Source organism: Myxocyprinus asiaticus, chromosome 39, assembly GCF_019703515.2.
Source record: "Myxocyprinus asiaticus isolate MX2 ecotype Aquarium Trade chromosome 39, UBuf_Myxa_2, whole genome shotgun sequence".
NCBI lineage: Eukaryota > Metazoa > Chordata > Actinopteri > Cypriniformes > Catostomidae > Myxocyprinus > Myxocyprinus asiaticus.
In genome coordinates, this window is record NC_059382.1 from 32,646,936 (window position 1) to 32,663,143 (window position 16,208).

Below are 16,208 nucleotides of genomic sequence, written 5' to 3' on the forward strand. Positions count from 1 at the left end.
TCACCCATACATCATTTAGAACTAAAAACACCTGGCTTTACAACTTGCTTTTGGCACCACTCTGTGGACATTTCTCCAATACGTTCAGCAACACTTACAGCTTTGGCCACTGGAGGCAGTGCTTCAAATTTCTGTAAGCCCAGAATGAGTTTAGCTGAAGAACGTTTAACCTACTGTTGCTGAATTAACAGCAAAATCAGTCTGAAAAATGTAAGCATGTGGTGATTATTGCTTCTGCTAATGTAGTTTCAAATCTACTGACAGCCTTAAGCAATTTATTTTTTGCATTTTTCATAGCAAATTGTGTGTAAATATTGTGTAAAATGTGTTCAATTTTGTGTATGTCTCATTTGTCATTGTATGTGTAAAACAGCATCATAACGGTTATCTATATCTGCATTGGTATCGGCAGCTGAAAAACCAATAAAGGCTAGGAATTGGCTGAAAGGTACCCTTTATTAAATGGAAAGCAAATGGGGACATTTTTCTTCCCAGAAATATCTCACATATGTCTTCACTAGAGTTTCAGAAGAGATCTCAGCAGTGTTTTGCCCTATGCTCAGATTTGCCAAAATATCAAGTCAAATGTCAAAAGTCAGAGATTTTAATATGAATTCGTACTTACATAAGCTGGACATTTCTCCTCAAATTCTTCCAAGACCGAATGATCTGGGCTATGCTATTTCCATTAAAGCACTATTTTTGTATGCAAACAATTACACTTACACAAAGTTGATACTTTAGTGAGATATATATTAGAACTCGAAGTATCCTGAATTATGAAAAAACAAACTCTGAGCAATCATTTTGTATCAAAATTTGACAAAGTTAGCAAAATTTGACAAAACCTGCCTTTGGGGACATCCGGGGTCATCTTCAATTGCAAGGGGAAAAAAATAAAATGTATACGTTAAATAATATATTGTTTTTCATTCTAAAAAGGTAAAAAGTTTAATTTAAGGGGCAGAGTTTTGGAAAGGGTTAGTCAGTTGTATTTATTATAAGCTGTTTACAAAAACAATAAACGTCTATACTAAAAAATAAAATAAAAAATACTCTTTGGCTAAACTTTATTCAGTCATGAATACTCGTTCCACATGTTTAAAATGAGTTTTTCTTAAATTAAAACTACCATATAATCTAATACTTCAAGTGGAGAGAATGTAATTGAATTAAGTTCACCCAACTAAATTATACTAAATTAATTTAATATGAGAATGCTAGCATACTAAATGCATGCTAATAGGAAACACATTGCTATGATTAGTATAGTTGACATAACAGAACCTCTTCTAAATTTGCTATTGAATTAGAAATTCCCTGCCCAGTTTCCGTTAATGAAATAAATAATATTCGTGTTGTCCCAACACCAATAGATTAAGGAAAGCTTGAAAGCATTGGAACAACTCAGTTCATTTAAGTTCACTTGGAATTATTTGAGTAATGTGGGGAAGATTCATGAAAGCTCTTTTTTTTTTGAGTGTATGGTACAGTATGTTCCCATTTATATATATATAAGTTGTTTGTTTGTGTGAATTTGGTCTGTTCTAAAGCAGTCTTGTTTAGTCTGCTCTTGTCGAGTAACCTGGGAGGAAGGCTTTGCCCCAGGCCTGCTCGTCTACGTTTCTACACGGCTGTCAGTGCAGGCAGAGAGATATCAATAGACACTGTAAATAAGGTTAGATTTAACTAACATTTTCAGTTCTTTGTAGGGTAATACTTAAAACACTATGACTCTGACACAGCAAAGAGCTGCCCTGAGGTGTATATTAGCCAGCCACCTCTTCAACTTTGAATGTGTTTGTATAACTCCTCTCTGATGACTGAGAGGGGGTGAGGAAACAAGAAATCCCCCAACCCAACATTCATCTCCATTTCACACGCTCCTGTAAAATCTTGGTTGGATTTGTGTGCTCAGTTGAGCGAGCTCGCCTCAGGGCCGTTAAAATTGTTTTCTGTTCTCTGTAAATTGTTCCAGTTAAGTCTTAATTAGTGTCAAACTGTTTGAAAATGCCAGCCATTTTGCTTCTGTAATGTGACATTTCTCTGAGTGAAACAGAATATTTAATGAGGAAAACAAAATGCAGTGTATACTTTGCAGTGTATAACAGGTGGTTAAAGGGAAGAGGCTGAAAAATTAGAGGGCTTGGGGTCATCAGCTGAAAAGAAGCAAAATTACAAAGAGGTAGTGCAAAAAAAGACTGCAAAGATTACGTGCAATAACGTGCAATGATCTTCACAATACGGTCAGGAGCGTGTATTAAGAAAATAGGAAATAGGGTATATTTTTATTTAATGTTGACTTTAAGGTTCACACCTAAAGCAAAATGGATTGCTGATGAATGATGTTTTTACATCAAGAGCAAAACCAATGTTGTATGGAGTACCTAGTAGTCATACTAAGGAAAGGTAAAGATACCTTTATTGAAATTGACTCAGAGTAAAAGTTATAGGGTTAGTTCACCCAAAAATGAAAATTCTCTCATCATTTACTCACTCTCATGCCATCCCAGTGTATGACTTTCTTTCTTCTTCAGAACACAAATGAAAATTTTTAGAAGAATTTGTCAGCTCTGTAGATCCATAAAATGCAAGTGAATGGGTGCCAAAAAAGCACATAAAGGCATTATAAAAGTAATCCATACGAGTCCAGTGGATTAATTAATGTCTTCTGAAGCGAATCACTAGGTGTGTGTAAGAAACTGTTTTTACTAAAAATTCACAAGGGTCATGGTCATTGGCATGTTCACGAGAAAAAAAAACAGAAGCGCAGTGTTGTTTACAACAGAGGAGCATAGATAAGTTTGGATACGTCAACTGCAGCGCCATCTTGGAACATGAACAAGAAGAGCTCTTTGAATTGGTTTGAATGCAAGTGAATGACTGAGGAAATGCCTCAGACCGCTGCATAAACTCCTTTTGTGGTGGAAAAAGTACCACGGTCCATAGAAACAGCTGCTAATAAGGGATCTACATACACTATATTGCCAAAAGTATTCGCTCATTTGTCTTTAGACGCATATGAACTTAAGTGACATCCCATTCTTAATCCATAGGGTTTAATATGACGTCAGCCCACCCTTTGCAGCTATAACAGCTTCAACTCTTCTGGGAAGGCTTTCCACAAGGTTTAGGAGTGTGTTTATGGGAATTTTTGACCATTCTTCCAGAAGCGCATTTGTGAGGTCAGACACTGATGTTAGACGAGAAGGCCTGGCTCGCAGTCTTCGCTCTAAATCATCCCAAAGGTGCTCTATCGGGTTGAGGTCAGGACTCTGTGCAGGCCAGTCAAGTTCTTCCACACCAAACTCGCTCATCCATGTCTTTATGCACCTTGCTTTGTGCACTGGTGCGCAGTCATGTTGGAACAGGAAGGGGCCATCCCCAAACTGTTCCCACAAAGTTGGGAGCATGGAATTGTCCAAAATCTCTTGGTATGCTGAAGCATTCAGAGTTCCTTTCACTGGAACTAAGGGGCCAAGCCCAGCTCCTGAAAAACAACCCCACACCATAATCCCCCCTCTACCAAACTTCACAGTTGGCACAATGCAGTCAGACAAGTACCGTTCTCCTGGCAACCGCCAAACCCAGACTCGTCCATCAGATTGCCAGGTGGAGAAGCGTGATTCGTCACTCCAGAGAATGCGTCTCCACTGCTCTAGAGTCCAGTGGCGGCGTGCTTTACACCACTGCATCCGACGCTTTGCATTGCACTTGGTGATGTATGGCTTGGATGCAGCTGCTCGGCCATGGAAACCCATTCCATGAAGCTCTCTACACACTGTTCTTGAGCTAATCTGAAGGCCACATGAACTTTGGAGGTCTGTAGCGATTGACTCTGCAGAAAGTTGGCAACCTCTGCGCACTATGCGCCTCAGTATCCGCTGACCCCGCTCTGTCATTTTACGTTGCCTACCACTTCGTGGCTGAGTTGCTGTCATTCCCAATCGCTTCCACTTTGTTATAATACCACTGACAGTTGACTGTGGAATATTTAGTAGCGAGAAAATTTCACGACTGGACTTGTTGCACAGGTGGCATCCTATCACAGTACCACGGCGGAATTCACTGAGCTCCTGAGAGCGGCCCATTCTTTCACAAATGTTTGTAGAAGCAGTCTGCATGCCTAGGTGCTTCATTTTATACACCTGTGGCCATGGAAGTGATTGGAACACCTGAATTCAATTATTTGGATGGGTGAGCGAATACTTTTGGCAATATAGTGTATGAATATCTATGAAGAGGCTTATGCACGTATATCACACGAGAGGCACAAGCATTTTTAGTAAAAAAAAGTTTTAAATATTGATCTATTTCTTACGCACACACCTAGCGTTTCGCTTCAGAAGACATTAATCACCCTTACAAAAATCAGGAGTTCATGGCAAACTTGCCGCAAATTCGCCACAGATAATTTTCACATGCAAATGAGCTTTGTGGTAAACTTGCGGCAAATTGTCCATTGTTGCCAAAGGTTTGCCGAAGGTTCACCACTACCTGCGAAGAGCTGCAAACTTCTGCCAAACATTTGTGGTAATCACAAGCTCATTTGCATGTGAAAATAACAAGCAGCAAATTTGCTAAAGTTAGCGGCTAGTTTAGATTTTTTGTAAGGGTAGTCCACTGGAGTCATATGGATTACTTTTATGATGGCTATATGTGCTTTATTGAGCTTCAAAATTTGGCACCCATTCACTTGCATTTTATGGACCTACAGAGCTGAGATATTCTTCTGAAAATCTTCATTTGTGTTCTGAAGAAGAAAGAAAGTCATACACTTCTGGGATGGCATATGGAGTAAATGATAAGAGAATTTTCATTTTTGAATGAACTATACCTTTAAGTAGCTCATGAGAAATTACTTAAGTAAAAGTAATGATGTTAGTGATAATGTACTTATTAAGCATCAATAGTACAAGTAAATGGCTTTAAGTTAATTGTTAAGTTAATTGTTTCAGGTTAAGTAGGTTTGCAAATGTTATTGTTAGACATTTTCATGAGTGCATCATGTCTACAGTATATTGATTAATACATATGGTACCTGGGTTCAGGGTTTTTTAAACTTTTTTGATGCTGAGGGACCCCCAAATATAATGATTTCATTATATGGGACCCCCTTCCTAAAATACTGTAGTGTATAAAGACACATTTGTGCTGTGTGTGAAAAAAATGAAGTATTAAATTATTTACAGTTTTCCTGAGCAACCACTGGGCAGTGCAATGATTATCGAGATAATTCAAATCGATCCAAATCGAGAACAACAACCATTTAAAATATTAGTTGGATTTAAAATGAACTTGTGCAGTTGCTGGCTGTCATAAAAACTTGAAGAAGTTAATGATATCAACATAACTTCGGGCCATCGCTTCATGTCATCTACCCACTTACAGTAGGTCCCACTTACAGTAGGTGAGGCACTGTCAAGACTCTCATTGCAACTCTGTAAAGTATCGACACTATAGAACCAAATTTTTTTTTTTTTTTTTGCCAATTTTTTAAAATGTAAAAAGCTAAACATCACTTTAGCAATTAAAAACATACGCTAATGCATGTGAAAACACTGGAAACCCGAAAACAGAAACAGGCTTCTGTTATGAATTGTTTAACACTTACGCGTTCAGGAAAAAGAGGATAAAGACAACTTGTTGTTGGCAAAATTAAATAGTTGACTTTTATATTGTATCAGTGCCAAAATAAATTAAAATTATTAAACTATTATCTGGAAAATATTTACTTTGTATTAAGCTGATAGTGTGTATTTATTTTACCCAATATTAAAGTAGTGTTAATGAATTTCATAATTTATGTTTGAAATTTATTTGTAGACTTCAGAAAGCAGAATAAAACTGTAATTATGTCAAAATTTGGAAAACTTCCTATGGACCCCTACCACCCCATTGCAGCCCGCTGAGGTTTCCCAGATCCCAGTTTGAAAACCCCTGCCTTGGTTGATTGTAAATGGTAACCAGCATTACTACAGTATTTCACAACGTTTATAATGTTTAAGACAAAGATGTATAAAATGTATTAATAGCCAAAAACACAGATTAAAACTTACATGAACAGAACAGGGCCTCATGAAATGCAATTTATTTTTTTCCAAATTCCATTTGATTTTTCTCAAATTCTTTTTACATTTTAATGACATTTTATAAAATACTGTCTTATCAAATGAATTCATAGGTTATAATCATATGAAAACAGAACTATTACTTTTCAACATACCATTGTATTGTTTTTTTTAAATCAAAAAGTATTTCTATACAGATCCTTAAAGCACAATCCAAAACACAACATTGGAGTTATTTTTTTGTTAAATACAGTGCTGCACAGCACATCATTACAGTATTAATGAAACATTGATTAAAACTTTTATTCAGTACAACAGCACTCTTGCTTGTAAGATATTGCTTAAATATAATGAAATTATTTTGAATAGATTATTATTATCATTATTATTTATTATTATTATTGCTACATTAATATTACATGTTAATATACAGTAGTAATGTATTCCTGTTGCATTTTTGTTTTTCAGTTTCACGCATCTAGTTAAATTTATTTTATTTTGCTGGAAAACCGAATAATCCCCTCTAAGTTTGTATGCTTGGTGACAGCTTCTCATCTCTAGATAAGCAGTTTGTTATATGTCCTAATGTGCTTATTAAACAGCAAAAGGCTTCAATTTAATTCTATAAATATATAATGTAGTCTGCATATGCTGGGCGCTTCACAGTGAATAAGCGCTCTGCTCTCTGTCATTTATTACACACATAGCATGCATGATGCTCATGATGTGTTTGTGTATGAGCGGGCGTCTTCACACATTCACTCTGAAGCACACAGCACATGCAGGCTGTATATTTATTCCATTAAATTGCAGCCCATTGTGGTTTTATCATCCAATAGGACATACCATGATTTAATTTGTTTAATTCAGACATTGACTTTATCCTAAATATTTCAAATTCTGTGACATTATGCATTTTATAGTTACTTCTGTTTTAATAACTGGATTCTGCGATTCCGTCCGTGTTTTTAGCATTGCAGAAATTATAGGGCCCCAAGCAGTCTCTTTTCTGTATATTCCTCAATAGGAACACACTTTGTTTGGGGTTACCTTCGTGATTTTCATTTTGATTCGCGAATCAATCCGCTAAATAATTCAGTCAGTCTGCTTTTTCGATTAGAGTCTATTTGACCGATTAAAAAGAAACAAATTCAAAAGATTAGACTCAGATGATTCATTTGCGACCCGAACGTCACTGTCACAGATTTGCATGCAGCTTATATTTGCAGTGAAAGTAACAAAAGTGTCTGAAGAAAATGAACAGAAATATTTATGCTTGAGTAAAGTCGAAATAATCAAAAACTTTACTGAAGTACAGTAAAAAAGTATTTGTATATCATTACCACGGTATAAACCTCTGAGTGAAACAAATGTTGGTCAGGCTGAAGGAAAACGAAATGCAATTCAGTACAATAGGTGGCACAGATCGACAACTAAATGTACTCTGGTACAATACGTGGCACAATTTCAGCTAGTTGTTTGCCAACTGCAAAACAAAACTTTGTTAATTTGACAAATGTTTGTCACCATTTTTTCTAAAGAAATGTTTTATATATTCCAAAACATTTTCATCCCAAATATTTGCATTTGGTTCCAAATAAGCCTTTAGTGGTAACAAATAGTAATACTGACACACTATAACATTATTTTCACTTTCTTTCTTTTCAGATGTCTAACTACAAGCGTGCAACGTTTGAGGAGGATGGGACTGACGTCCCCGATGATGGAGCCATCTCTCCTGACAGTGTGGAGGTGAGAGTGTTTCAAGAAGGTCTAAAATACCAAGCAAAATCTATCCATTAGCTTTGACATTCATCTCAAAGGCAGTTGCTTGGCTGGTGCATACAGCCTTGGAAGTCTGCAAATCGCATTCTGCCATTTTTTATTCATGAGCACTGTTTTGGCTTGATTTTTGTTTTGAGCCAATTACTTGAGCCATAAATGTCATTTGACTAATCACTCTATGGCAGCAAGAAAACAATGTCATGAATATGGTTGGGAGGGTTACTTTTTAAATGTACTCCACTACAGATTACAGCATAAATGCTGTAAAATGTAATTTGTAATGTATTCCGTTAGATTACTCAAGCTCAGTAACGTAATCTAAATACTTAGGTTATTTCTTAAGCACAGATTTTTTTCACTGGTTTTGACTATAAACACGTTAATAACAAGTGATAATAATAAAAAGTGACACAAGAAACTGTTTCACTATTGTTCAAATGCTCCTCAGATTGCATCATGTATGTAACCAGCCTGGTGTCTTAGTGAAAACTTGACTCTGTACTTGCTATACATGTCTCCAGGTACAATTCCCTGCAATTTCCAGGTGAAATGAACACTAGAGGTGCTACAACAACTGTGTTTTATTCATTTTCACTCAAATCATGACTTTAATGGCTGATTATGACTTTATAAATACTTATTTTTCTCTCTATTACTTAGACCCTGCTATTTTATGATATCGACCCACTTTTACGCTTTTGAAATACAATACATTTTAATGCTTGTATTACAGACCCACCTACATATACTGGTGGCCAAAAGTTTGGAATAATGTCCAGATTTTGCTGTTTCGGAATGAAGTTGGTACTTTAATTCACCAAAGTGGCATTCAACTGATCACAAAGTATAGTCAGGACATTACTGATGTAAAAACAGCATCATCACTATTTGAAAAAAGTCATTTTTGATCAAATCTAGACAGGCCCCATTTCCAGCAGCCATCACTCCAACACCTTATCCTTGAGTAATCATGCTAAATTGCTAATTTGGTACTAGAAAATCACTTGCCATTATATCAAACACTGCTGAAAGCTATTTGGTTCGTTAAATGAAGCTGAACATTGTCTTTGTGTTTGTCTTTGAGTTGCCACAGTATGCAATAGACTGGCATGTCTTAAGGTAAATATTAGGTCAAAAATGGCAAAAAAGAAAGAGCTTTCTCTTGAAACTCGTCAGTCAATCATTGTTTTGAGGAATGAAGGCTATACAATTCTTGAAATTGCCAAAAAACTGAAGATTTCATACAAAGGTGTACACTACATTCTTCAAAGACAAAGGACAACTGACTCTAACAAGGACAGAAAGAGATGTGGAAGGCCAGTTGTACAACTAAACAAGAGGATAAGTACATCAGTCTCTAGTTTGTGAAATAGATGCCTCACATGTCCTCAGCTGACAGCTTCATTGAATTCTACCCGCTCAACACCAGTTTCATGTGCAACAGTAAAGAGAAGACTCAGGGGTGCAGGCCTTATGAGAAGAATTGCAAAGAAAAAGCCACTTTTGAAACAGAAAAACAAAAACAAAAGGTTAGAGTGGGCAAAAAAACACAGACATTGGACAACAGATAATTGGAAAAGAGTGTTATGGATCTTAATCCGCATTGAGCTTTTGTGGGATCAGCTAGACTGTAAGGTGCATGAGAAGTGCCTGACAAGACAGCCACATCTATGGCAAGTGCTACAGGAAGCGTGGGGTGAAATGTCATCTGAGTATCTAGACAAACTGACAGCAAGAATGCCAAGGATCTGCAAAGCTGTCATTGCTGCATGTGGAGGATTTTTTTATGAGAACTCTTTGAAGTAGTTTAAGAATTACAAATTGTAATAGTAATTTTTCATGTTATTAATGTCCTGACTATACATTGTGATCAGTTGTATGCCACTTTGGTGAATAAAAGTACAAATATCTTTCCATAAGAGTAAAATGTGTAAATTATTCCAAACTTTTGGCCGCCAGTGTATATACACTTATTCCAATATGATTAGCTTGTGCAGTAGCTCACCTGATAGGATGTTGGACTTTTGAGTCGGAGGACTGCGGTTCAACTCCAGCCATGAATGTGCTCTGCACGAAATGATGTGGTTGGTTCAGAAAATTTGATTTTTCAATTTGCTTCTGCATTTAAAACACTAATGGTTAGGTTCAGGCAAAGTTTTATGTTAGGGAGGTATGTTTTAGAAACATCCATCTAAAATTCACCTTAAAACATCATCTGAATACGACACCATTTTACTTGCATTTGGCACCCCCAGCTGGACATTTTAGTGGAAACCTGCAGCCAAATGTGTTATACAGCACGTAAATTCTGAATTGAATTATTATGTTCACATAAATTTCATGAGATCAGGCTGAATATAACTGTATTCCGATTACCAACAGTTTAAATGGAAAATGCAGTGGAATACAGTTACTAATATTTTGTATTTGTAAAGACGTAATCCCATTACATTTGTTCCGTTTCTCTCCAAACCCTTTAATGATAAAGCTGATTGGTTGTTAATGCCACTACAGGATCGCTCACAGTTTCGAGCCCTTCACTAGTGAGTATTCTGAGCTGTGATGTCAAAGGCAGTCCATTTCATGCTTTTAAAAGCCCTTTTCTTGCTTGGGTTTTTATTTAGTATTTATGGAAACCACCTGCAAAAACAGCTTGTTCAGAAATGTTTATGATGCCACAACCTTGAGCACATTACCATTTGACTGCCAACATTTACATATTAATGCCCATTCAGTATTCAGGAGCTTGATCTGCACTGATGACCGACATTGAAAAGTATAGTCTGGAAATGTAGAACCTGTTGTATATTCTGTGTGTTTTTAAATGAGAAAGTGTTAATTTTATAATATTTGATGACTAGACGGGCAAACATATTAGATTAGATTTGGAGCACTTTAATTTTTTCAGTTTTTGAACAATCTCAAAAGTGCAAAAGTCCAGGGTTGAATAATTATCTTTAACTGGGGAAATCTTGTACCTACTTAAACAGTCACCTTTTAATGTTTTGAATTATGTAGAGGCTTTAGGAAATGGGCCATAGACTGCTTTGCCATTTAGTGCAGGTTCTATCACGAGATAAAATTGGAGGGAGAGTCCCAATAACTTCGGGGTTTCATAAAAATTTTCTGTATCCTTTATTCCAGCATTATTTCTGATATTGACACTGGTTTTAGTGATAGTGATGCCTTTTAATTGCATAAAATAGCAGGTCAGATTTCCAAGGATTTACAGCAGTGAATTGTGAGTGACATTTGATATCTGAACATATCGATTCATGTGGCCTCTTTCATTTGCCGTTCACCTTTTTGTCTGAAAGGAATTGTGACACCTCTTCTGTTGTTTTGATGTGCAAGCAGATATGAAGCATGCATTTGATACAGTATCCCTAGGCAACATCTTCTTTATTCTTTGGGTGTTGAATGATTTAGATGTGTAGTATGTTTTGAAATAAAAACCTTACTGTATGTTCCTGCTGTTTCTATAGAGCCAGACATCTGGTATTAGACAGTTTGCATGACTGTTAATATGACTGATTGATTGATTGATTGTATCAATTGATACCATTGTATTTTCGTTCAAAACATGGTACTTTTTAGTACTTTTTTTGTGTACATAGCAAGTTCGGAATGTTAACCAACAATAATAATAGATTGTTCGACTGTTTTTAGGTGGGTTTCCGTAAGGGTGGTATTCAGTTGTTTGGTCCACTGGGCAGAAGAACTCAACTGGAGGTGGTTTTGGCCGGTTTGCTTCTCGGTTCACTTCTAGCACTGTTCGGCTGTGCTATCACACTGGGAGTCTGCTATAATAGAGGTAAAACACACATATACATCCAGAAAAATATGTTTAACATGAACAATAACTGGGGGCCTGGGTAGCTCAGCGAGTACTGACGCTGACTACCACCGCTGGAGTCGCGAGTTTGAATCCAGGGCATGCTGAGTGACTCCAGCCAGGTCTCCTAAACAACCAAATTGGCCTGGTTGCTAGGGAGGGCAGAGTCACATGGGGTAACCTCCTCGTGGTCGCTATTATGTGTGGTTCTTGCTCTCGGTGGGGTGTGTGGTGAGTTGTGCGTGGATGCCGCGGAGAATAGCGTGGGCCTCCACACACGCTAGGTCTCCACGTTAACACGCTCAACAAGCCACGTGATAAGATGGGCGGACTGACGGTCTCAGATACGGAGGCAACTGAGATTCGTCCTCCGCCACCCAGACTGAGGCGAGTCACTATACCACCATGAGGACTTAGAGTGCATTGGGAATTGGGCATGAGTTTTATAATCATTAAAGTATCATTTTTGTATGAACTACTAAATGAGTCCATTACATCTGTAATCATGAATTATGTTCTGTCACATTTTGTAATATAATGACACATTAACTTGAGCTAATGTAGCTACTGTAGAAGCATTTAGGTTCACATACTTGGGAAGAGAATGTTTCAAGCCTTCATTAATATATGATGTTTTACAGAAAGAAAAAGGTTTTCATACATCATTCCTAGCAGCCTAACATCTGCAGTCCACTTATATCCTGATAGATAAAACCAAGTCCCGCCCTACATTATTTCCCACTGTTTATTCAGTGTCACTTGGATATATGTCATGTGGAAGTTAAATGTGTTGTGAATGCCATTTCATGTTGTTTTTAACCCCACAGATCCAGCCCGTAGTATCTGTCTAACAGAGGCATGTGTGAGCGTGGCTAGTAAGATCGTGGAGGCTCTGGACCGCTCTGCCGACCCGTGTCAGGATTTCTACCAGTATGCCTGCGGGGGCTGGGTCCGTAAAAACCCCCTGCCAGATGGCCGTTCTCGCTGGAGCACATTTAACAGCATCTGGGACCAGAACCAAGCTGTGCTCAAACACCTGCTGGGTAAGGACTGGAAATACTCACACACTTATCCTTTTGGGATAAGTGGGATTTGTTCAGTAAATCAGCGTTCACACACATTATCGGTGACAGAAATGAACTGTTTGGTAATTTATTAATTCTCAGGGACACTTATCACATTTAAGAGGACATATTCATCAGTTAAATGAAATAAATCCTAAATCTGAACAGTTGTGATGGTTAGCTATAAAATCAAGATATCATTACACAAACACTCTCCTAGAAAACATTTTGAACAATTGGCCCATCCCATGTTACACATACAACTCTTCTGACTACTGTGATGGTAGACCTTAATTAAGTAATTTTCAGTTTTTAGTGTTTTAAGAAAAAAAAAATCAACAAAAAACACTTCATGTTAGATACACATTCAACAACACTTGCCTCTGAGATAGTAAATACAGACATCTGACAGCTACAGTGTCTGAAAAAGCACTAAACCAATTACTAGAAAGCCTAGAATAGCTTCTAAGTATGTATGAAATGCTAGATAGGAGTTAAAAACAGAGGGGTTCAATATACCTTTTAAATGTCTGGAACATTTTTGTCACTTTTGGCGGCTGGTTGCCCCAACCCTGTTTAATAGAGCGCAACAGTACCCCGCCCACTTATTCAGTGTCTGGGTTCCGGAAGTATTTTTCCCATTCATTTCTTCCATAGACTTTTCGAAAAACCCTCCATTAAAGCATGAATCAAACCAACCAACTCCGAGGTAAATCGCAACATTACAGACTTTATTTTAAGGCAAGAAGTATTTGAAAATCCGACAGAAAGTTAAAGGTACAAGTCTGTGTACTTACCGTCTTTCATGAGGGCACGAATTACAATCCCATGAAGCATTGCGAATGACATGATCGAATATAAAATTATGGACATTTATAAAACCATACATTATAGGTTGTTGATTATAAGTATAGAAACAATATAGTTTATGTTTTTGATTTAATATTCCGATATACACAATTATGTAAGTGCAGGGAGACCGACTCGTTTGCGTCATTCAAAGTGCGTCATTGAGGTGGGTGGTCGCTTCCGGTCTCATATCGTGGGCTTTCATGGACACGGTTCTCTGATTGGTGGATCTTTCACTGCTGTACCATGGGTACTGTAGTTGTTCTCCAGAAATTCCGCCATTAAATGCAATTTTTAAACAGTAAAGTTAAAATAACGCAGGCGGATTGCTTCAACAGAAGCATATACCACGGATTAACAACCTCGGAGCTCACGGTAGGTCTGTCTTTAAAGGTTTATAAGTTATTGTTAAAAATCAGTTCATCAATGGAAAAAATTCATTACATTTTTACTTCTGGAACCCGACTGTTGCACTCTGTTTCTAATCCATAGCCTGTATTTAGGCAGACTTCTAAATTATTTTGTTGATTTTCCAATAGAAAACTGCTGCATTAGTGTTGTTTTTGGATAGCCTTGCACTTCATTTCTCGGTAGCCACTTGTTTTTGTGGTTCTGATGAGAACTTTAATTGATTCCAGCTCTGAGTGACCTGATTACTTGCAGTACCTGTTTTCTGTGTACATCCGTCCCTGTCTATCTGTTCGATAGGGCACAGTGACTTTCAGCACCTGTTCTCTATTTCTTTAACCTTTAATCCATCAGTCGTTCATCCACATATAGATTTTTATTGTGCTTGCAAGGCTTGTTTTTTTTTCTTCAAGTTACACTTTTTAAGAAATAAAAAAAAAAAATCAAGTTTTAGAAATTTCCATCGACTTAACTGTACAACTCTAACCATGTTCCAACAATGATGTCGTAGAAATAATTGCCTAGTGAATTGTAACTGTTTTTTAAGTCACATGGCTAATTAAAGGAACATTCTGTCATCATTTAATCACCCTGTTATCATGTCGTTATAAACTCATAGGACCTTATTCTTCTTTAGAACACAAAAGGAAATCATTTAATGAATGTCCCATTGGTTCAATTCAATATAATGGCCCTTTGGTAATTGTTTTGCCTGTAACACTTTACAATAAGTTTCCATTCGTTAACATTAGTTACTGTATTAGATATCATGAACAAACAATTATCAATATATTTTTAACAGCATTTATTAATCTTTGTTAATGTTACGAATACATTTGTTCATTTTTATTTCATGTTAGTTCATAGTGCATTAACTGATGTTAACAAATGCAACTTTTGATTTAAAAAATGTATTCATGTATGTTAAAATTAACATTAACTAAGATTAATAAATGTTGTAAAGTATTGTTCATTGTATGTTCATGTTAAAAAATGGAACCTTATTGTAAATTGTTTTGTTTGAATTGTTTTGACTTGTACCGGGATTGGAGAGTCTCTCAATCTCTCTTTCCATCTTTCAATATTGAAAAAAAATCAGTTTTCCTAAAACTTTTTCCTGCCATGCAAGCTCTCGTATTTCCTTCAGGAATGCAAACCTATTTTATTTTTGTTTTTCAAAACATTTCTCCATTCTTCTCTCTAATTATTGGCCTATTTGGCTCTGTTTATTTAATAACTCATTGTAATGTGGTGACTTTGATCACAAGTTCCCTCTCTGTCTAATGTATGTGCTCTCACACTGGGGCCCCTGTGGGCGTTATGCCCCGATGATGACAGTCAATTACATTGACTCTGTGTGCTGCACCCTGTGTGATCCCCCCTTAGCCAGTTACAGCCAATCACACGGCACCAATCTCTCAACGCTTGCACCTCATTTAATATCTCTCGCCTTACATGAATATATACAGTGTCTGATCTCATACTTCTCTCGGATATATGATACGTCTTTTGTGGTTTTTATTTGATCAAGAATGTGTTTGGGGAAGGAAGTGTTTGTGTGTGTGTGTGTGTGTGTGTGTGTGTGTGTGAACAGCTCAGTGGATGTGCAGCATGCTGAGGTGAACACAACGCTTGAGCGAACAGTAAATAAAGAGTATTCCCTAATGACTTGTGTCAGAAAAGCTGCGCAACCCTCTGCAAAGAGAGAGAGAATAGGAGAATAGAAATTGAATTAATATGAAGTTACACTAGCTTTTACAGTCAACATTAAATCAAAACTTGACCCTATTTACTTTCATGTTCTTGGTGGTGCGTGTTATCCAAAGATGTAATCTTTGTAATCTTTTATGTAAAAACTTGCTCTGCCTCAAAAATGACTTTCCTTTTCGGTTGACGTCACAATCCCTTTATTATTATTCTTTTTATTATATCCCCTCCAACTACATGTCGTATAGAGACAACTTTTCATGTTGACTTGAAAACAACTTAATTTTAAAACAACCACATAAAATAGCTAATTGGGTGTTGTTTTATTTTACTGTGTTCTACTGAAACAGGAAGTTAAATAACCATTAGACATTTTCACTCTAGAATGGATTTTTGAACAAAATATGTGCAAGAGAAGTCCTTACTATTTTTGGTCCATTTTCTAAAAGGAGAGTACAGAGCCCCTTAGAGGACAGGGAGGGAATTTAT

At 36.8% G+C, this 16,208-nt stretch overlaps 1 protein-coding gene across 3 annotated transcripts in view; it reads left to right on the forward strand.

Annotated features, from left to right (window-relative positions):
* Positions 1-16,208, forward strand: part of LOC127430196 (endothelin-converting enzyme 2-like) — a 98,062-nt gene that overhangs the window by 41,335 nt on the left and 40,519 nt on the right. For all 3 annotated transcript variants that reach the window (XM_051679771.1, XM_051679772.1, XM_051679773.1), the window contains 3 exons: positions 7,740-7,823; positions 11,526-11,670; positions 12,519-12,734. In XM_051679771.1, the coding sequence (XP_051535731.1) occupies positions 7,740-7,823; positions 11,526-11,670; positions 12,519-12,734 (445 nt within the window). The remainder of the gene's footprint in view (positions 1-7,739; positions 7,824-11,525; positions 11,671-12,518; positions 12,735-16,208) is intronic.